General features: G+C 40.5%; 1 protein-coding gene across 25 annotated transcripts in view; it reads left to right on the top strand.

Moving 5' to 3' along the window:
- The first annotated feature begins 10858 nt into the window (after nucleotides 1–10858).
- Nucleotides 10859–23383, top strand: part of LOC108388420 (uncharacterized) — an 89880-nt gene continuing 77355 nt past the window's right edge. For 13 of the 25 annotated variants that reach the window (XR_005056919.2, XM_037001943.1, XM_037001942.2 and 10 more), the window contains exons 1-3: nucleotides 11001–11504; nucleotides 20329–20470; nucleotides 22817–22897. Coding sequence is in view for 23 of the 25 variants with exons in the window: in XM_037001943.1 (XP_036857838.1) it covers nucleotides 11082–11504; nucleotides 20329–20470; nucleotides 22817–22897 (646 nt within the window). In the remaining 2 variants the exon portion in view is untranslated. The other 12 variants (XM_037001950.2, XM_037001944.2, XM_073221088.1 and 9 more) reach the window with 2 other exon arrangements.

Raw genomic sequence — 23383 nt, 5'->3', positions numbered from 1 at the left:
TTTTTTTAGACACGATGCTATAACACACTTAAAAAAACTACAATATAGTGTAAACACAACTTACATGCACAGGGAAACCAAAAAGTTGATTTGATTACTTTATTGCAATATTCACTTTATGCAATACTCACTTTATTTGGGTGGTCTAGAACCAAACCCACCATTACCTCCAAAGTATGCCTGTTTAGTTCTCATAAAAACCCATATTGTTAGAGGATGCCCAGGATGACAGAATCAGAGGTTTCTCAGCAGAAATCACAAGTCTTCCTGGAGTCTCAGGCAGACCTACCCCAGAAGGTCTCACCTTGGGAGGAAGGGGCCTAATCTCAAGGACAGTTGTGCAAGAAACTGCCAGTGATACCAAACATCATCTGTCTATTTGCCAGTCAGAGAGCAACAGCCAGGCTTTCATTTTACCCTGGAAGAAGTCTCACATGAGAAACTCTTCTCATGGAGGTGTGGAAATATACTGTACACATCAAGGATGGACTGCTAAATGCATGCAGTGGTATCAGTATTTCACAAGGCTAGTCTACTGAAGAGATTTGAAACATTTAATTATCACGTAATCTTTCATTGTGAACAACATAGTTCCAAAAATGCCCTATGTCTTTATAGAATTGCCCTTCCCCTATACCAGACAAGTGAGCACAAAAAAGTAAAGACGTATAAAGTTTTTTCACCAAAATTAACCAAATGAGAAAAAAGCATGACAACTCAATACACTCTTAAAAGTGGTAAAGGAAAGAAGATTCTAACATTACTCGTAAACTTTCTAGCCATACTAAGAAGCCATCAACATCTGAAACAGTCTCTCTAATATCTCCAAATCTGGCCAACAGCAGATTGGATGAAGTCCTTTATTTACCTCTTCAAAGATTTAAAACAAATTGGTGAAATGGAGAAAATAGGTAATGGGCCTGATTATTCTGAAAAAAATTAGACCTGCCCTATAAGAAATGATAAAGTGAGTCCTTCAGGCTGAAATGAAAGGCTAATAGACAGCAACTCAAAATCACAGGAAGGAATAAAGAACACGGATAAAGAGAACTACCTAAGTAAATATAAAAGACAGTGTTAATGAAAGTGAGGAAATTACCAACCTTATAAAAATAAAATGAATTATAAGAGATTAAGTAATTGTATGCCTATAAACTAGGTGACCTAGATGAACTGGACAGTTCCTACATACAAATTACCAAAACCAACTCAAAAAGAAACAGAAAATCTAAACAGACTTAAGAGACTGAATTAATAATTTAAAAAAACCTTCCAACAAAGAAAAATCCAGAACCATATGGCTTCACTGATGAGTTCTTCCAAACAGTTAAAGAAGAATTAATAATAGACCTTCTCAAATTCTTCCCCCAAATAGAATTCTGAGGCCAGCATTACCGAGACCAAATTCAGACAGAAACCAAAAGAAAAGGAGACTAGATCAGTATCCCTTATGAACATAGATGTAAAATAGTCAACAAAATGCCAGCAAACCAAATCTAGCAGCATAGTAAGAGGATTATATATCATGACCAAGTGGGATTTATTCCAGGAATATAAGGGTAGTTAAATGTACAAATATTAATGTAATGCAACACATTAATAGAATGAAGGTTTTAAAATATATCAGTTGATACAAAGAACCATTTGACAATATTCAACACCCTTTCATGATAAAAAAACAGAACAAAACACCCCAACAACTAGAAATAAAAGAAAACTTCCTCAACATGATAAATGGCATCTATGAAAACCACACAGCTAACATTATACTCAGTGGTGGAACTGAAAATTTGCCCCTTAAGATCAGTAACAAGACAAGGATGTTCATCTTGCCACTTCTGTTCAACACTGTGATTCTGGCCATAGCAATTATACAAGAAAAAGAAAAAGTACCCAATTGGGAAGGAAGAGTAAAGCTACAGTAATCAAAACTGTGTTATGGCAGAAAGATAGACATATAAACCAATGACACAGAATACAGAGCCCAGAAATAAACCTTTACATATATGGTCAAATTATTTTCAAAACACGTGCCAAGACTATTCAAGAGGAAAAGGACAGTCTTTTCAACAATGGTGCTTGGAAAATTGGATGTCCACATGAAAAGAATGAAGTTGGACCCTTACCTTATACAACATGTAAAAATTAACTCAAAATGAATCAAAACCTAAATATAAGAGCTAAAACTCTAAGACCATTTAGAAGAAAATGGAAATTTTCATGACATTGGATTTAGCATTAATTTCTTGGATATGACACCAAAAACAAAGGTAACAAAAAAAAATACATTAACTATTTCATCAAAGCTCTATTAAAATCTTTTGTTATATGTCAATTATATCTCAGTAAAGCCGGGAACAAAAATAAAAACCTTTGTGCATCGCTATCAAGAAAGTGAAAAGGAACCCCCACGAAATGGGAGAAAATATTTGCAAATAATAGATCTAGTAAAAAACTGTTACAACCCAACAAAAAGAAAAAAATTTAATGGGCAAAAGACTTGAACAGATATTTCTCCAAAGAAGATAAACAAATGGCCAGTAAGCACATGAAAAGCTGTGCTAATCATCTGGGAAATACAAATCAAAACCACAAGATACCACTTCATACTCATTAGGATAGTTGTTATAAAAAAAGAAAAAAAAAAACAGAGAAAATAGCAAGCATTGGCAAGAATGGGGAGAAATTGGAACCCTAGTGCACTGCTAGCAGAAATGTAAAATGGTGCAGCTGCAGTGGAAAACAGTATGGTGTTTCCTCAAATAATCATAAAATTACCATATTGTTTAGCAATTTCACTTCTATAGGTATATACACAAATTAATTGAAAGCAGGGACTTAGACATATTTGTACACCTATGTTCATAACATTATTTACAACAGACAAAAGGTGGAAACAACACAAGTGTCCATCAACAGATGAGTGGATAAACAAAATGCAGTATATTATTCTGCCTTAAAAAGGAATGAAATCCTGATACATGCTACAACATGGATAAACCTTGGAAACATTATGCTAAGTGAAATAAACCAGAGAAGGACAAATATTGTATGAGTTCATCTAGAATTGTCAAATACAGACAGATAGTGGAATAATGATTACCAAGTTTCAGGAAGAGGTAATGGGAGCTATTATTTCATGGGTACAGAATTTCAGTCTGAAGTGAAGAAAACGTTCTGAAGACGGATGGTGGTGTTGACATCACTAAATTTTGAATGTACTTAATGCCACCGAACTGTACACCTAAAAAGGGTTAAAGTGGCTAGTTTGGTGTATGTTTTATCACCATAATCAATTGTTTAAGTATAACAGCAAGACATTCTTAAATATTAAATTTAAACAATAAGATACCCATGAATCCTTTTTGAAATAAACTATTTAAGAATGAAATCCAGGCCATTAATAAATGAATCCATTGGCAACTCATAACAAAACACTAGTTTACCTAATATGAAAATATCTCCCACACACAAAAAAAAAAACCAACAGAAAACTGGGCAAGAGATATAAACAAATTGCAGAAACTGAAGTACAGATGACTTTAAACATAAGATTCTGTACCTCACTCCTAAAAAGAGAAATACAAATGAAAACAATATTGAGATAACATTTCTCATCTACCCATCCATCCTCCTCTCTGTATAAATGCAAAGAAAAATATATCTAATAATATTTTTCTAGTATTAATAGTATTAATTTTTTATGGTAAGACTTGAGAGAGCCTTTAAAGCACTATTGTTCTACTTTCTATAGTGTTTGTGTTCCTCATTCTGAGCATGTACAAGCTTTGAAGTGGTTTTTAGTTAAACAATAAAACTGGAAGTAAATAGGCAAAATGAGAACAGGGATGAATTATTTTCTACTGTGTATTTTTTGGTATTTTTTTAAACTCTTCCAACGTCCTCTCAAAACTTCACATATTTTTTATGTATTATACCAACCTGTTATGATACACTTCCAGTTTTAAATTTCTCCTTGACATTCTTGCCTCTGTCCATATATTATCCTCCTTCATCTCCAGTTATCCCAATTCTACCCATGTTCAAGGTTCACCTCAAGTACATCCTCTTTCTGGGAGGCAGTATAGTTTATTGTCTAAGTGTCCACACCCGGGGCAGATACATGGTCCGTGCAGTCCAAAAGTGGGCTTCTCCAATTCCTAGCTCTGTAACCTTGGGCAATTCACTTAACCTTTTGAAGAGTCAGTTTTCTCATCTGTAAAATAGAGAACCTAGCTGGTGTTGGCAAAACTGGATAGCAACATGCAAGAGAATGAAACTGGATTATTGTCTAACCCCATACAAGACCTGAATGTAAGTCTTACCATTATGAAACAATAAAACTCTTAGAAGAAAACATAGGCAAAAATCTCTTGAATATAAATATGAGCAACTTTTTCCTGTATGCATCTCCTCGGGCAAGGGAAACAAAATAAAAAATGAACAAGTGGGACTACATCATGCTAAAAAGCTTCTGTATAGCAAAGGACACTATCAGCAGAACAAAAAGGCATCCTACAGTATAGGAGAATATATTTGTAAATGACATATCTGACAAGGGGTTAACATCCAAAATATATAAAGAACTCATACACCCCAACACCCAAAAAGCAAATAACCCTATTAAAAAAATGGGCGGGGGATACGAACAGACAAATCTCCAAAGAAGAAATTCAGATGGCCAACAGGCACATGAAAAGATGCTCCACATCGCTAATTATCAGGGAAATGCAAATTAAAACCACAAGGTGATATCACCTCGTGCCAGTTAGGATGGCCAATATAGAAGAAAATAGGAACAACAAATGCTGGCAAGGATGCAGAGAAAGGGGAACCCTCTTACACTGCTGATGGGAATGTAAACTAGTTCAACCATGTGGAAAGCAGTATGGAGGTTCCTCAAAAACCTCAAAATAGAAATACCATTTGACCCAGGAATTCCACTCCTAGGAATTTACCATAAAAGTGCAGTTTCCCAATCTCAAAAAGAGACTATGTTTATGGCAGCACTATTTACAATAGCCAAGAAATCGAAGCAACCTAAGTGTCCATCAGCAGATGAATGGATAAAGAAGATGTACATATACACAATGGAGTATTATTCAGCCATAAGAAGAAAACAAATCCTACCACTTGCAACAACATGGATGGAGCTAGAGGGTATTATGTTCAGTGAAATAAGCCAGGCGGAGAAAGACAAATACCAAATGATTTCACTCATCTGTGAAGCATAAGAACAAAGCAAAAACTGAAGGAACAAAACAGCAGCAGACTCACAGAACCCAAGAATGGACTAACAGTTGCCAAAGGGAAAGGGACTGGGTTGGGGGTGGGTGGGAAGGGAGGGAGAAAGGGAATAAGGGGCATCATGATTAGCACACATAATGTAGGGGGGGCACGGGGAAGGCAGTATAGCACAAAGTAGACAAGTAGTGATTCTATAGCATCTTACTACGCTGATGGACAGTGACTGTAATGGGGTATGTGGTGGGGACTTGATAATGGGGGGAATCTAGTAACCACCATGTTGCTCATGTAACTGTATATTAGTGATACCAAAATAAAGTAAGTAAATAAATAAATAAAATGGAGGACCTATCTCACTGTGTTTTTTTAAGGACTAAATTTGATCATGCATGTGAAGTGCTTAGCAATACCAAATTTGTTTTGACAATAGTAGTATCACTGTTCTCCTGATCTCCTTTATGTCATTGTTTATGCTACAAATAATAAATCTTTATCATATTCTGTTTGGTTCCATGAGGAAAATTATAACTACTTTTCGGAGAATTACTTTGACTCACTCATCCCTTCATGGAAAACATACTTCATTGTGTCCACACCTACTTCTCTTTTTTAGTCCAAGAACGCTACTATCTGGGCTTCCAGAACGCCTAATAACAAGAAGTAAACTTACCATTAGCCTCCACATGTTACCATGAGATGGGAATGGAATGTCCAGGACCTGTGATTAGTGAAGGAAAATTGATCTAATACTCATGTAGTAGTCGTGATTTGTGTTTAGTAGCATGAAACAGTGTTGGATCTGAACAGCTCTGCCCTCTCTCAGGTGATCCATTCAGACAGGATGCTGGTGACTACAGTCCCCATGACCCCACCCAGCTCACCTAGAGCACCTTGCTCAGAGAGACAGAGTCAGAGCAACAGTGCCTTTTGGAGTGCTGGCTGCTTTTTCCCACAGAATGACAAGAGATTTCCATCTGGGCTGCCAAATATGTGAGTGTTTTCCTTCAGGAACACTAAGAGAAGACTCCTCCTCTTTCCCAGGAAACCAAGGCCCCTGAAGAGCAAAATTATTTACCTTTGATTATTCAAGAACAATTGCTTGCTCCCTTTCTATTTTTTTCTTACTTTTTCCTCTTCCTCAAAAAGTTAAAGGATATTTTTCTAGAGGCAAACAGTTTTAGTATTGAGCTGTACTTTGGGAATTACCAAAATTTGCATTTGACAAAAAAGACCAGACACTAGCTCACCCAGAGGACTTAGTTAACCGTTTGGCAGCAAAGCACAAACCTTATGAGCAATAAAGTGGACATGGAGTTTCCCTGTCCAGCTGACAACTCACCCAACGTGCAGAATCGAGACCTTCACAAACTTGGTCCTTTTCAAGATTCTGCAGCTCACTGAAGGGCACCGCTGTGCCAGTCTGGGTCCTCCGAGGGCAGATGCCAAGGTGGAATTAAACATGCAAGAGTTTGTTGGGGAAAATGCTTATGAAGGGTAAAGAGGGCAGGGAGCAGGAGTAGGAAGAGAGAGCTTCAGACCATGAGGCAGGTCTGTGCCCTGTGAATGGGGAGAAGGAAGGAAGGAGGACTAAGTAGGAAGAGCCCTAGACTGCAGAGCCGTTCTGTGAAAGACCAAGCCAATGGGAAGCCCAGAGCACAGATTGCCTGTTAGAGGACTCCCATGGGCAGAAACGTCCCAGCTCTGGTACCTGCACCATGCTCATTGACTGGCAGCAGCCAGAGAGTGTGTAGCCCTGTGTGAATGCTGCAGTGGATCTGAACACGTGGCAGCTGGAGACTGTCAGCCAAGTATGTTCTTTGTAGAAGGCCTTCTTAAAGAGAGATGGGTGTCCCTCCGTGGGTGCCACATCATTCATTCAGTTATGCAGCCTGGGAGTCATGGTTCATACGTTCTCCCTTATCTCTAAGTCCCAATCCATTGTCAAGTTCTGGCCATTTCACCTCCTAAATATCTCTCACATCTGTCCATTTCTCTCTAACTCCTCCCCCCTTACTACCATCATCTTGCTCCCAACTGGCGACCATCTTTCAATCCATTTGCCACACAGCAGAAAGAGCCATCTTTTCAAAACACATGTCAGATGATATAATCCTGTTTAAACAACACCAGTGCTCATAGGATAAAGACCTAAGTCCTTAGCATGAACTCTAAGGCCCTGCCTATTACAGCTTTTGTCTTACTCTCCAGCCTCCTGTAGACTTGGGTACCCCCTACTTGCTCTTCTCCATTGACTCTTTGGGCCTCAGATAGATAAGGGTTCCAATCCAGCCTGCTACCCATTCCCCACATGTTCCAAGTCCTTTCCTGCCTCTGGACCTTTGCACATGCTGTTCCCTCCACCAGTTAACTCTTCTCCCACCCCATGCCCTTTCACCCAGTTAACTAAATCTCATTCTCCCAAGTTAAACATCACTTCCTTTAGCAAAGCCTTCTCTGCACCCCAGACAAGTTTAAATCCTTGTCATTCCCTCATAGAATCAAATGCACTTTGCAGCATTTAGGATGGTATTCTGTATTTGACTAATTATTTGATTGCCTGACTACCTCACCAACATGTGTTTCCTGAGGGCAGAGACCATATCTATTTTTGTTCATTACTGAATTCCCATCATTAGCAGAGTGACTGCATTTTGTAGTTGCCACAAAATATTTGTTGAATGCTCAAGACAAATGCTGGGCATAGAAGCCACAGGGCATAAATATCCAAAGAAGTAAAAAACTAACCTTTTCAAACAATAAGGCTTCTCTCTCACTTACCAACTTTACATTTCCCTGTATGGCCCCGGAAGATGACTGGTTAGCCAGAGACGGGTAAGATTCCTCAAGGGAGGAACAACCTAAGACAGGCACAGTCGCAGGGGGGCCATCAGGTGAGAAATTGGGGATCAACAGAGGTGAGGCTTAGAACCTCTCCCCCCCTGTTCTGAGAGAAATCTGCTGCATCCGTGGGTGTTTTATTGCCCTTGTCTAGCTTGGATTAACACATAGTCTACAGGCACACACCTGATCATCTACATCTGCTCTCTTACAACACTAAACTATGTTTTCTACCTTTATCTCGCATCTACCTACCACTTCATCATTTTATTAAAAATAATAATAATAAAGAGAGAAATGTGGTATCCACATATAAATCAAGTATAAAAATCAAACGAATATTCGTGGTATCCACATATAAATCAAGTATAAAAATCAAACGAATATTCATATTTGAACTGACTGTTTATAGTTCGTAATGCATGATCAAAACCGAAAGTTTCTGTGATGACTGCCCTTGTACTGTTCACCGTGTAACTTATTCACTATGTAAGAATTTGTTCTCCATGTAAGAACTTGTTCATTATGCTTCAGAAGTTTGGAGACTGACAAAAATTAGGCTTGGGGTGGATTAATGATTATACATTGAGCATTGAGTCCCCTATACAGAATTTTATTGTTGTTAACAACCATTTGATCAATAAATAGGAGAGATGCCCTCACCAAAAAAAAAAAAAAAAAAAAAAAAGTACACACTTCCTATTGTAAAGTAAATAAGTAACCGGGATGTAATGTATAGCATAAGGAATATAGTCAAAATATCGTAACAACTTGGTATGGTGATAGCTGGTACCTAGAATTATCATGTATATAAATGTTGAATCACTGTGTTGTACACCTGAAACTAATGTAATACTGTGTGTCAACTACCCTTCAATAAAAAATTATCTAAAAAAAAAAATATTTGTTGAATGAATAAAGTATCTAAAAGGGTTATTTGATTTTTTTCCTTTTTATTTGAATCACACACCAGGTGTTTTCTTTCTAAGCAATGAATTCTATCTTTCTATTTATATTGCTGTCCAGCTGTGTTGCATTATGTACCCCCACTTCACCTCACCCCCACCCTCCACCCATAGTAAAGTCTTTGAGGGATGGTCTTGGGCTTGGATTTTTGGGTCTTCGTGGATGAGCACTGCAGGCCTGGATAAAATGCTCATTGCAGAACTTGCTATTGCATAAGATTTTATTCTAGAATTAGGTGAGGAAGGGTAGAAGGTAAGAAAAATGAGTTGATGCCAAAATGTTGGGATACAGAGTTGATCTTTGAAATTTAAATTATAAATCAAGCCAATCAGAGCAAAGACATACAAAATGCCCCCACAAAGAGAAATAAGGATTTCTAGACCTACAAGACCTAACAGTACTGTTTACCCAGTAAGGCCTTGATCTACCTAAAAAAGACATGTGACCATCTGAAGAGGGGCAACATAATAAAGAGCCTTGACAGCACAGATGGAGGCTCCACTGGGCACCATCCCAGCCAGGCCAGTGTGACTCCAGTCTCCCCAGGAGGTTGTTTGACTTTTGGTGTAGAAGAAGACATACCTAGGCTGCCCAAGGCCGATACCATTAAACACGTATGATAATTAAGTCTTATTATTCAAGCTTGCCACCTTCTGACAGCGAGGCTCCAAATCGCAGTTGTAAGAACAGAATGCTCTCATCAAGCAACTGCAAGGGTCTTGTGTTCCCAACAGTGTTGCTTCTAACAGGAATGGTTCTAAAACTCCAGGTTTTAGAACCAGACATCCTTTATCTGAACTCTTGACTCTACAACTGACATGCATACAAACTGTGTGACCTTGGAGATCCCACTGGAAAAAACATCACAACATACCACAATTATAGGGAGAATTAAATGAAGCAATGTATGTAATGCACCTAGCAAATCCAGCAAACAGCTAAAGAAATCAAATAAATTGTCATTCTGGTTTTATACAATGCTGATTTTTAATCAAATTGTATTGGGAATACAGAATCTTATCGATGTTTTCCAAGTAGAAACGCTTACAAAGTGATTTTCAGATTTCAGTGTCTGATGCTAGACAGAGCTACAGGGACTTCTGTCAAACTTTGTAGCGTTGCTCTACTCTGACAAAACCCGGTCGGGTGGCCTAATTACAGGGGCTCATTGCCAGGCTAAGCGTGAGGTGCCTTCCCAAAAGGCTTTAGTGCCTCTTCAGTCCTTCTAAATCAAGATTACACAATCCAGACTTTGAAACCTATCCTATTACTACAGAGACTTTCAATTTTATCAGCTGACCAGTAGAGAATGGAAGCATCCAGAAAAACAATGACTGATCATTTGATTGCCTGACTACCTCACCAACGTGTTTCCTGAGGGCAGAGACCATTATCTATTTTTGTTCATTACTGAATTCCAGTAATGAACTGATGGCTGCAATCAAAGAATCCACCTAGAGGCTAACAGAAAATACCTATCGTTCTAGTATTTTCTCCCTTCACATTTCATTTAATTCCTACAACCCTGAGGTAGGCATGGTCATTAAGTCTTCTACAAGGTTAGAAACTAAGACCAAGGGAGTAAATATTTTTCCCCATATCACACATCCAGTAAGTGTACCTGGGAATCTCTAAATCCTTGGGTATTGATGGGCACTTTAAACAAGGGAGTCCAAACCTTAAGCTTTTTGTTCCATTTTTTTCGTATCAATTGGAGGGTCCCCCATATCGTCATCACTGACTTGATTTCTCCGCCCACCCAAGATGAGGAGACGGGCACCTCACTGTCAGGAGCAGGCTGTTCCAAGGGACGGTGCCGCCAGCTCCGCAGAGGGGCCAGTGCGCATGCCTGGGCTTGGGAGCTGCGGGACCCCTGGGGTCTGCGAGGCAAACGGGCCCCTCGGAGGCTAGTTCCCAGCGCCGGCCAGCACCCGCCCCCTCAGGTCAGAAGCCCACGAGGCGCCGCCAGCAGTCAGGTCCCGGGCGGGCTGCCAGCCGCGAGGCCCCAGCAGGCGCTGGCTGCGGGGCAGATGCGGGAAGCCGCCGCGACCGGCCGAGACGCCGCGGGCCTCTCCACTCGCTGCCCGGCCCCCCGGCCCCCGGCATCCCGCCCCGGGCCCCGCCGAGGCAGGTGCGGCCGGGAGGTGCGCCAGCGTTCTCTCGGGAGGTCGGGGCTCCGGCCCGAAGGCCGCTCGGCCGGCCGCGCGCAGACCCGAGGCCCGAGGCCCCCGCCCCTGGCGGCCGGCCTGCACCCCGCGCTCCCCGCGCGCTCGGGCCCGGTCCCGCCTCTCGGCAGGTTTCGCTTTCGCTTTCCGGGCACTGTCGTTAAGGAAAATGAAAGTGGCCGTGGCCAGGCCCTGCGCGGCTGCCGTCGGGGCGAGGGGCGCAGAGTGCGGGGCGGCCGGCCTGGAGCCGGGAGCCGGGAACCAGGGCCGCAGCCTCCGCCGGTCGAGGTAAGCGCACCCCTTTGCGGCCGCCTCGCGGGCTCCTCCTTGCGGACCGGGCGGGTGGGGCGCCAGGCGGCTGGGACGCCGGCCGGCCGGCAGGGGTTGCTCCTTGGGACCGGGAGGGCCTGAGACGCGGCGGCGCGGGGGCTTCTTGGTTTCGAGCCTCTAGGCCGCCGGAAAGACCTCGGGGAGCTCAGACCAACAGGGAGGGACCTGACAGCCCGGGGTTGAGATGGGACCGTGGCCAGTCGGGCCACCGTCTTCTGCACACGTTTCCTTTTTGTGGAACACCACCCCCACCCCCAGTCCCACCACGGGGTTCGGTAAAAATCAAAGTAGAGGATGTAGTAAAATGCCGAGCAGAGTGAGTGCCTCTCCCGAACTCAGCAGGGAGGACCCTTTCTTACCTATCAGCGACTCCTCTTCCCCACCTAGCCCCACCTTCTTGTAGTTGGGCTTTTAAGTTTTTCAGATCTTGTGTACACCGGCACACTTGGGGTGCCTTCCAAGCGTTCCCTGAACTGGCAGGCTTGCAGCTCGCCTCTCTGCATTGTAGGTTTGGAGAGCAATTGGGCCAGGATGCCGCCCCTCTGCTTGGACGCCAGCCCCGGGCTGGAATCAATCAATGGGCAGGGAAGGGTGCAGTCAGGGACCCAGCCCTCCCCGAAGCAGGAAACGCTCCGTCCACTGTGTCCCCCAGCAGAAGGGTGAAAGATGAGTGCCCAGGTCTTTGTTCTGGGTCAAAGATACGCGCTCATCTGTGGCATACAAGAATGGCTGTGGAGACAGTTCCTGGCAAGATAAAATACATGTGCAAGTTGTTGCATATATAAGGCCTGTTGTGTGGGACGGGCATAGATGGAAGAAGGCACTAAATGTCGAATGTGACTCAGTCTGTGGGTACTTGACTCACACTTGAGTGATGGCAGTTTTCATAGCCAATACCAACAACCCCCTCTTGCTTAACTTTGTCTCAATACAAATTAGCCTAATCGCTTGGATCTGATCGTAAAGCCCATTACTGAAACAAAACTTGAATGATCTTAACTTTGAAAACAGCCATCTGAATTTGGCAAAGGGGACCCAGGGTCCTAATTTAAAAACTATGGGTGGTGGTGACTATTCATTGCTTTTAGAAAATACTGCCTTTACAGTGAATCAGAAAATCAGATTGTCTTGCTTTGTGACTTACTTTCAAGCTATTCCTTTTGCTCTGAATTCCATAATGTCTTCTCTTTTCTCTCCCTCCTGTTAACTAAATTTAAACTGCCATGAATGGTTCTTTTCCTTTCCTTTCTAACCTGTCTGCAGGTAGGAGGAAGGGGTGTGCGGTAGACACCCTCCATCACATTTCCACCGCCCTGTAGTATTGCTTCCATGTTCCTGAAAACTGAATGACTCAGTTGAAAACCACTCAAGCCCCTGTCTTCCCCGACTACCTTCTGTTCTCTGTAGCTTTATTATTCATTGTTTTAGCTCCCAGTGTGTGATGCGCTTTGCTCTTAACGTTTTTCACTAGAAAGTAGTACATGGATTTTGTTTCCTTTTCTTAAGTTCTCAGGCTTTACTCTATTTAATTGTTTAAATACTTCCGTTTCATGGCACACTGTGATCCTTGGTCCATTTAGAGTCTTTCATTTGTTTTTGTTTTATCATTTCCTCTATCTTCCATTTCTCTCTCAACACCTTCTTCCCATGCACACACAGACTTAGGCAGCCATTCTAGCGTATTTGTTCTTCCTAAACGACCTTTCCTTATATCTTCTTAGAAAATGTGTGTCTTTGAAAGATATGTCATCTTTTGCTTTTGTTGGACTTACCTAAATAAACACCACTGTGCTGTAAATCTCATGCTTTCTCTTTCTCCCTCAGCATTGTGTTTTTTAGTCAAACCATGTTGCTATATGAAAGTCTAGTTTCTTGCTCCTGGATATTACATTGTTCCCTAACAAAACACCGCAATTACTTAGCCAGTTTCCTGGGAATAGACCTCGGCTGGCCTCTAACTCCTAGCTTCCACAAAGTGTTGCACCAGACATATGTTTGGATGTCTCCTGTGGTCTTATACAAGAGTTTCTCTTAGGTAGATGGACAGACAGACAGACATGGGATTGCTGGGTCTTGGATACCCTCATGAACTCTGACTAAAAACTTCTACATTGTGGTAAGGAAGGGCTTCACCAGTTTCCTCCCACCAGGAGTGCGTGAAAAGCCCTTTCCCAACATCTAGAGCACTTACTATTACCTAATTTACTAATTTTTGTCTGGCTGGTAGGTTAAAGCAATATGCCATTTCTGTTTTAATTGGGCATCTCATCATATTGTTTTGTCACTTGTGAATTGCCTGTCCATCTCATTTGCCCTTCTTTTCTTTTAGGTTTCTGATATTTTTCTGTCTGGTTTATACCTATTCCTTATATCTTGGTATTCTCACCAGTAACATTAAAATGTTAAACCTTTGTTAGACATAGATGTTGGAAGTCTTCTCCCAGTCTCGTCATCTGTCTATTAACCTCATTTACGGTCTCCTTTTTATTGTTATTAACAGTTTTATTGGGATATAATTTACGTATCATAAAATTCACCTGTTAAAGAATGCAATTTAGTGGTTTGTGGTATATTTACAGAATGTGTAACTCTAATTTTAGAACATTTTTATTAGTCCATGAGCAGTCACTCCAGTATCCTTCAGTGTGCCCCTCCCCAGCCCTGGGCAAGCACCAGTCTACTTCCTGTCTCTCTAGATTTGCCAATTTCTGGTCATTTTCATATAAACGGTATCTACCGTATGTGCTTTAATGTGACTGGCTTCTTTCACTTAGCATAAGGTTTTGGAGGTTTAGCTACATCATAGCGTATATCAGTAGTTTGTTCCTTTTTATTACCCAGTGGTAGCCCATCAGACAGATACACTGCATTTTGTTTATCGATTTCACCAGTTGATGGACATCTAGGTTGTTTCTATTTTTTGGCCATTATAAATAATGCTTCTATGAACATTCATGTGCGAAATTTTGTGTGAACATAGATTTTCATTTCTCTTGGCTATATATGCAGAAGTAGAATTGCTAGATTGTATGGTATCTCTATGTTTAAACTTTTGAGAAACTTCCAGATTGTTTTCCAGAGCAGCTGCAACATTTTACAGTCCTGCCAGCAGTTAATGAGGGTTCCAATTTCTACACACCCTCATCAACATTTGTTGTCTGTCTTTTTTATTATAGCCACCCTAGCTGGCGTGAAGTTGTAGCTCATTGTGGTTTTCATGTGCACTTCTCTGATGGTTAATGATGTTGAGCATCTTTTCATGCACTTATTAGCCTTTTGTATATCTTTGGAGGAATGTATTCAGATCTTTTTTAAGTTGGACTGTTTGTCCTTTATTATTGAGTTGTAAGGGTTCCTTATGTGTTCTTGATACTTGTCTGTTATTATACATATGAGTTGCAAATAGTTTCCCCCATTCTGTGTGTGTCATTTCAGTTTCTTGATGTTGTACTTTGAAATAAAATAACAGCTTTCAGTTTCAGTGAGGTTCAACTGATCAATTTTCCGTTTTATAGCTTGTGCTTCGTTGTCAAATCTAAGAAATCCTTGATTAACCCAAAGTCATAAAGAGTCACTCTTATGTTTATATCTAAGAGCTTTATAGCTTAACTCTCCCTCTTAAGCTTTATAGCTTAACTTTTTTTAACGTAAGTTTTTCAATTTTATGTAGTCTTATCCATCATTTTTCTCCTTTCAGTTTGTGCTATTTGCGTCTTTTTTAAGAAATTCTTTCCTACCTAAAGATCTTACCTTTTTTTTCTACCAATTTTATTATTTCTTCTTCTACATTTGCATATTTAACCCAATTGGATTTTGTTTACATTACTATGGCATTGTAATATGTCTTAGTATCTACCTTTTGTTCTTCTGTTTCAAACTCTCCTTAGGTTCTCATGGATTGTTCTTCTATAAACATTTAAAAATTTGTTTGGGAAGTTCGCAAGAAGTCCTCCTGATATTTTGATTGGAATGTCATTGAATAGGTTGATGCAGGAGGAATTGGTACCTTTAAATGTCAAGTTATCTCACCCATGAATATGTTCAATCTCTCTATTTATGCTTTCTTTTATATACTTAAAGGCTGAAGATTTTTCTCCACAAGGCTCTTACACATTCTTTATTATGGTAATTCCCAGGTTCAATATGATTACTATTATAAGCAGTATCTTACTTTATTACATTGCTGCCAGTTACATTCTTACATATTCTCTCTCCCTTTCCTTTTTTTTTCTTCTTTTTGGCTGGTTACTAACAGCAGTGGATTGTTTTTGTTTTTAGGTTGGTCTCATATCTGACTCCCTTTCTGAACTCCTACTCATTTTAATAGTTTTTCTGTGGACTCTCTTCAGAGTTCTATGCCAATAATTATGCCAGTAGCAAACACTTACAACTTTTGTCTCTTTCCTTCCAATTTTGTACTTCTTTTCCTTTTTGTGACCTCCTCATAGTGGCTACTGCCTCTGGAATTCTATTACGTGGTGATTGTCACAGCAGCCATCCTGCCCTGATCCATTTCTTAAATAGATACAGCTTCTCTCTTCAGTATGAAGTTAGTAATAGGCTTCACCAGGGAAAGGAAATCTTTTTCCTCAGGATCTAAAGTACTGAGAAAAGTAAATAAAATTCCATGCCTTATTTTCTAATGAAAAATTTAATAACAGTGTATCACATGTCGTGGCTAAATCAGTGAAGAATCAAGCTACAAAGTAAAGGTGTTGAGGAAAACAGGGTCTTGGTGTCCTAATTCTTCTCTAGGAGTTGAGATTTTTAGATTAAATGTAATTAATTAATTTTTATTGAAGTACAATTGATACACAATATTATTGGCTTCAGGTATATAACATAGTGATGCAACAATTAGATACATTAGGAAATGCTCACCATGGAAAGTGTAGTTACCATCTGTCACTATACAAAGATATAACAATATTATCGGCTATTTTTTTCTGTGCTGTACTTTTCACCCCTGTGACTTTTCATTTTATGATTGAAAGTTTGTTCCTCTTTACCACCTTCACCTATTTTGCGCATCCCCCACCCCCACCACTATGGCAACCACCATTTTGTTCTTTGTATTTATGAGTCTATTTCTGTGTGTTTGTTTTGTTTTTAGATTCCACATATAAGTGAAATCATATAGTATTTGTCTTTCTCTTAGCATAATACCATCTAGGTCCATCCATGGTGCTGCAAATGGGAAGATTTCATTCTTTTTTATGGCTGACAATATTCCATTGAATGTATGTGCCACACGTTTGTGTCCATTCATCTCTAGTAACAGTTAGGTTGCTTCCATACCCTGACTGTTGTAAATCATGTTGCATTAAACATAGGAGTGCTTGTATCTTTTCAAATTAGTGGTTTTGTTTCTCCAGGTAAATAGTTGTGGGGTTTTTTTTTAAATCATGAATACGTATTGAACTTTGTCAAATGCTCTTTCTTTATCTGGTGAGATGGTTGGGCGATTAGGATATATATGTTAGCTATCGTAACAACTCCAACATTTCAGGGCCTTAAGCCAATAGAGCTGTCTTACCGCTCCTGGCACAGTACACGGGTGTTGGCCAGGCAATGGGCTCGTCTTCACTTCGTCGTTCAGGAACCCAGGTGCTTTCTAGCCAATTGCTTTCCCATGTGCTAGACAAATATCACTTCTACTTGCATTGTGGTGGCAAAGACTAGTCATGTGGTTCCACCTAATTGTAAGGTGGCCGGGAGTGTAGTGGTATTCCTGGGAAGGAAAGGGGAACAGGGATGGTGAGCAGTATTAACCTGTTCGTAATACATTAATGTAGTGAATTATATTGAAAGATTTTCTGAGTTTGAACCACTTTTTTATTACTTTATCATGATATATTAATATACTTTTAGATTTGATTAGATAATATTTTAGTGTTTGGCATGTTTATAAGTGAAACTGGCCTGTATTTTTCTTTTTTTGCACTGTTAATATACATTTCAAAATGATTGTGACCTTAATTTGAACAATGTTTCCTCTTTTTTTCTATTTTCTGAACCAATGCATTTAAGATAGAGATAGTTCCTTAGAAGTTGATAGAATGCACTTGTAAACCCTTCTGAGCCTGAGACTTTCTTTGGAGGAGGTTTTTAAAATTATTTCAATTTCTTAAATGACTGTTCTTATTTACTATTACTTTTGTGCCAATTTTGGCAGTTTTTCTAGAAATTTACTCATTTCATCTATGTTTTCAAAATGTATTATCATATACTTACTTATATTATTCTTTTATAAGTTTTTAAATGTCTGCTATATTTGTCATTTCGTCTTTTTTTGGGTCCATCTTCTGTCAGTTATTTTTGATAGTCTCCAGAGACGTTTGCCTATTTTCAAAGAAAGCCTTTGGGTTTTGTTAGCTACCTTTATTTTTTTGTCCTCTATTTCATTAATTCTACCCATATATTTATATATATTATTTCATTTATTGTTTCTCTGGTTGCATCCTATATAGTAGATTCAAACAATGTAGATACTCATAATAGACATTCATAAAGTGAGATAGAAAAGTCCACTCCTGTCTCCTGTAATCTCACTCTTTATAGGCAACCACAGCTACCAGATTGGTGTTTTTCTGGACCCTTTTCTCTGCTTATAAAGTTTCTAAAACTTTCTAAATTAGGTAAGTCATGGCCTCTTTCTGTAGTGTACACATGCACTCACAGAGACACCCATACATCTGTTAAAGTGGATTATTAATAATTTATTTATCCATTTTCCATTAATGGGTATTTGGGTTGAAAGTCTTTTTTTTTTTAGCAATGGATTTAATTTGTTTATTATTTTGATCACTGATAAGTAAAACATTATTTCTGCCATGTTATTTTGCCATATATTTATCAGGAGTTTTTCTTTCTTTTTGCTTATACCTTTTCTGGATTCATCAAGGTGTCTTTGTCTCCATTCCTTCCTTCTTTCTTTGTATTTAGTGACTTAGAATCCTTTGTAGAAGCCCTCATTAATTTAATAAGCCATAGATAAATCATATTTCCTATAAATGCCAAAAATGAATCAGAATCTCTAATATCCTTCCAAACACAGGAAACTTTTTAGTGTGTGTTTTTAATTCCTTTCTACTGTGCCACTTTTCCCCCACGTGCATATGCACGTGGTATCTGCCCAGGAATTGTTAAAATGATCTGGACACTTCCTATTTTACTAACTCTTCATACTTCAAAATAATACTTTTCATTTTCTGTTTTAGAAACCTTTTATTAACAGTTGTATTAATCTTTAACCTATTTGTTCAGTTGCCTGTCACACCAGGATGGGAAGGCTTATACCTATGTTTCTTTGAGAGTTTTCATTGGCTTACTGAAAATTTGTAGTGATTTGTGTCCATGAGTAATGCTTCTTTGGCTCTTACTTCTCAAAATATACTTAGGAATCCATGCTATTCTGATCCTCATTTGACCTTTGCTGGCGCAAAAACGCTCTGAAATGTTTGCAAATGCTACAGTCACTTCCTCATGTTTTACTGAGTTTACTTTAGCTTGGTTAAACCAAGTGTAATGTCAGTTTGTGTAAACTTACCAGTAACTGAAGGTTCACATAATGGCCCTGCCCCAGTGTCAGAGACTGGCTAGAGGAGTATGAGCATAGCTTTGAAAATTCAGCTGCTGAATATCCTACACTAAAAAGGGTAACATTTTAACGTTTTTCTATATAATACTTAGTATTTGAGGATGAAGTACAGCGGGCACTTTCTTAGATAGTAGAACTGTGGTGAAACTAACTTGGATGGTGTTTTTTCAGAAGCTTTCCAAAGTGCTCATACCTTTTATCCCAATAACTCCAATTCCAGCAGTATATCCGAAGACTTGTTTCCTGTGTGAGATTATTCCGAGTGGTGTGAGGTGATTCGAGGCAGAGCACTTGGCAGCACTATCGCACGCGACTCGCATAGTGAGAAAGTTACTTCCCTGCTCTGTTCCTTTCCAATCTTCTGAGCAAGGGAAGGAGGAGATCAGCTTGGCGCTAGGATGTCTTTACCATCCCTATAAGGCCTCCTAAGCTCCCTCTGATACAAAATAATGAGCAAAGCGAGAGCGATATCTTAGCTCTATTTCTACCTTGCTGTTTTGTTTTCCATTGCATTTATAACATATGATGCTGATTTTCCATTTTCAATATACTAAATAAAGTTTGCTTTTAAAACACATTTACTTCATGGCAGAAATGAGTTGATTTAGAGAAAAATGGTAAGTATGGTACAGATAGTGTTTAATCATGGCGAAATAGTAATGGTAATATATGGATGACTGAAGTGTGAGAAACATGATCCTAAGCAATAATCAGAGCTTTGAACACAGATTTTAAATGAGTGTATTCTTATATGTAGGGCTGTTCCTCCTAGTGTGACTTCCATTACCACTCAGCTGTCCAGCAATACAGGAATGGCTAATTGATTTTTCTATTTCTATTCCTATGTATTGGAATGTATTCCTATGATGGAATATTGGCAGCTATTAACAAAGTATTCTTAGTGGCATGGAAAAATTACATACTGCTAGATAACTGGTTGCAGAAGAAAAATATGCACAGTATCCCACTATTGTTAAAAAGAAATACAGATATAGATATACTAAAATTATTGGGAAAAAAATTGGAAGAAAATATTCTTAAATAAGGTATCTCTGATGGTTGGGACTATAGAAGATTTTGTTTTGCAATTATAAGCATATGTCACAGAAAACCTTTTTTCACAGAAAAACAATATATACATATGTCTGATATTTTTTAATTAATCTGTTCCAATCCTAACAGGAATGCCTGGTCCTTGGCCATCTGCAGGCACTTCCTGGGTCCCCAGTATGTTTCCAGAGTCTAGTAGGTCCCTGTGGCTTGCTGCAAAGGCACTGGAGGATAACGCCTGGGGCCTCCTTGTCGCCCCTCAGCACACACCCAGGTACTTGGTCAGAGTTGGTGCACATTTATTCTTTTGGAGAAAAATAGGGAGAATGTATGTAAAAGTCTTTGAAATCACTTTTATTGCCTTTTCTTCTCAACAGCCCTGGTAGGCAGGACCAAATTCAGATCACCCTTTTTCAGTAGGTCTGGATCATTAAATAGGAATTGAGTAAATGTTGAGAGGGTCTCATTATTTCTCACTTACTCTCTTTCTTTAATTTCTGCATTATTCTACTGATTGTGAATGACCATGATTACATCTACATGTTGGTTATAGTCATGGTTCTGCATCACCTGAGTTGGAGATGCGTTTATTTAAACCTGGACACCTCCTTTTCAGGGTTACAAAATCTCTCTGTAAGGAAGAAAAAAATGTTCAGTGCAAGGCCTAATGTTTGGCAGAAACAGTTGCTACCTTTTCCCAGTAGAATCTCTCAGGATGTTACTTCTTAGAGTTTGTTCCTGGAAACCCTGGACTCCTTTGTGGGAACAGGGCTGGCAGGTCCCTGTTAAGCAAGTAAATGGTGTCCCTGTCTGGCAGTGGTCGTATGGCTCTAGGATGAGTGTCCTTCTACAGAGGGTGCTGGGTTGTTTGCAGAGCAAGCCATCCAGGTCCTGTGCCTGAGAGAGGCCTGCCGTGGCCTTCCAGCAGCATCTGCCAGGGTGCAGCAGGCCCTTAACCGGCCAGCTCCCCTCCGCCGCTGTGGTTCCGGCTCTTGCATCTCTTGCCGGGTAACACGCTGACATCTGACGGGCCCCTGCCTCCCTTTCCCCTTGCCTCTAGTCTGTTTTCTCACAGATGCCAGTGTGTATTAGTCTCCTATTGCTGCCGTGACCAATTACCACAAAACTAGTGGCTTGAAATATTACAGATTTATTATTTTACAGTTCTGAAGGTCACAAGTTCTAAAATCAAGGTTTCAGCAAGGCTGTGTTCCTTCTGGAGGCTCTGGAAGAGAATAATTTCGTGCCTTTTCCAGCTTCCTGCATTCCTTGGCACACAGATACTTCGTCCCTCTTTAAACTCATGAAGCCTTTCTCACGCTGCATCGCTGAGACTTTCCTCTTCTGTAGTCAAATCTCCCTTCCCCCCCCTCTTGTAAGGACACTTATGATTCCACTGAGCCCACCTGGCTAATCCAGAATAATCTCCCTGCGTCAAAAGCCTAACTTAATCACACTTGCAGTGTTCCTTTTGCCACGTAAGGGCCATGTTCACAGATTCTGGGGATTCAGACATCAGCATCCCTGGCAGGGTCATTGATCAGCCTACTACTTACTGTAATCTTTTAAAAACACACACATCCAACCACATTACTCTTCTGCCTAAAGCCCTCGTTTGGTGCCCCAGTTCTCAGGAGTTGAGGGCTCCTGGCTGGGAGGCCTGTGCCAGGGCTGCTATGCCCCTTCTCAGTCTCCCCTGCCTCCTCTCTGCCCACCCGCTTCTAGTGTGCTGTCTGGAGCCAGCCTGTGCATGTGACGCACTTTCTACCAGGGATGCTTCTCCCCACGCTCCATCCCAGGCCTTCCTGGGGTTCCAGACAAGGTCAGGCCTCCCTGGGATGTTCTCCTAGGGACTTGTGCCATTCTTCTGTCACTTACCACAGGTTAACATCTTTGCATTTATGTAGATGGTCATTGAATCAATATGTGTTTTCTCTGTGTGAGTAAATACATAGGGGTGACCACGTCTAATTTTTGCCCATCATTGTGTCCAGCACAGTGCCTGGCTTGTGGTCGGTGGCTAGTAGGTACTTGGTGATAAGTGAATAAATGAATGACTATTAACAGCACTGTCATCACCATCCGTCTGCTTTACCCCTTTGGTTTCTGCACAGCATTCGCCACCTTTGCTCCTGCTGCCTCCTCCCCCCCAAATGGAAGCGCCACGAGAACAGGAACTTTGTCTTTTGGGTTCACGCCTCCATCCCTGGTCCTAGAGCAGTGTCTGGCCCATAACAGGCGTTTGACAAGTATCTGGGAATGAATGGTCTCCAGGGTGCTCAGATTGTCAGAGACCTGCTAAAATATTTATTCATATTCTTCATGAGGTCTAAATAAGTTAATAAAAGGAAGTCATGTAGAGCAGTGTCTGGCACACAGTGAGCCCTATGTAAGAGTTTGCCATTGTTGTTAAATACCTGAGCCCTTAATGGTTTCGAATTTTTACTGGCTGTGTCTGTTGTAACTCTGTGGTGGGATGCCAAACAGAACCGAGTAAGTTCTGACTTTCACTGGGACAAGACCCAGGTCTCCCAGCTACCTGAGGTCAGACGCAGGCCTGGGGGCTTCAGATGAGTAAGATTTGGGCTCTAACTTATGCTTTTTCTTGTTCTGCCTGCAGATGGCAGCACGCCCCGGGCTTCTCCACACCGTATGCAGTCCCAAGGCTGGAAGGCAAAGAAACAAGGAAATGGATTCCATGGTCAGTAATCTGAGCAGTTGAGTGGGAATTGTTTACATTCTGTTTCAGCCCCCTTTGTTAGTTTTGCCCTCAACAGACAATAATTCCAAGTTTTATATTTGGGAATAAGGAAAGTTTCTGTCTTTAATGCTAAAAGAGCAACTGTACCACTTCTTTGTGTTCTGATAAAGGGTCTAGCCAAGACCCTCCCTGACTTGCAGTACCTGCTGGGTTTGGTGATGTCCCTCCCTTAGCTGCAAACCCCTTAGGGCCCCGCCTGACAAGGATCCTGTAACATCTCACCCCAGGGCACAGATCTCTCTTTGCAGGGAACTTGGTGCTTGCCCTTCACCCCAGCCTGTGCCAGATCGACCCAAGCCTGTGTGTCAGGCACTATGCTCCACACCTGCAACTCATACAGCCTCCACAGAAACCTGGTATTATTATTAATCCTTTGTTACAAATATGCAAACCAAGGCTCGCAGTAAATTACCTACAGAGCAGAGA

The sequence above is a fragment of the Manis javanica genome, chromosome 14 (genome assembly GCF_040802235.1).
Source record: "Manis javanica isolate MJ-LG chromosome 14, MJ_LKY, whole genome shotgun sequence".
NCBI classification, from domain to species: domain Eukaryota; kingdom Metazoa; phylum Chordata; class Mammalia; order Pholidota; family Manidae; genus Manis; species Manis javanica.
This window is presented reverse-complemented; position numbering and strand designations above follow the sequence as displayed.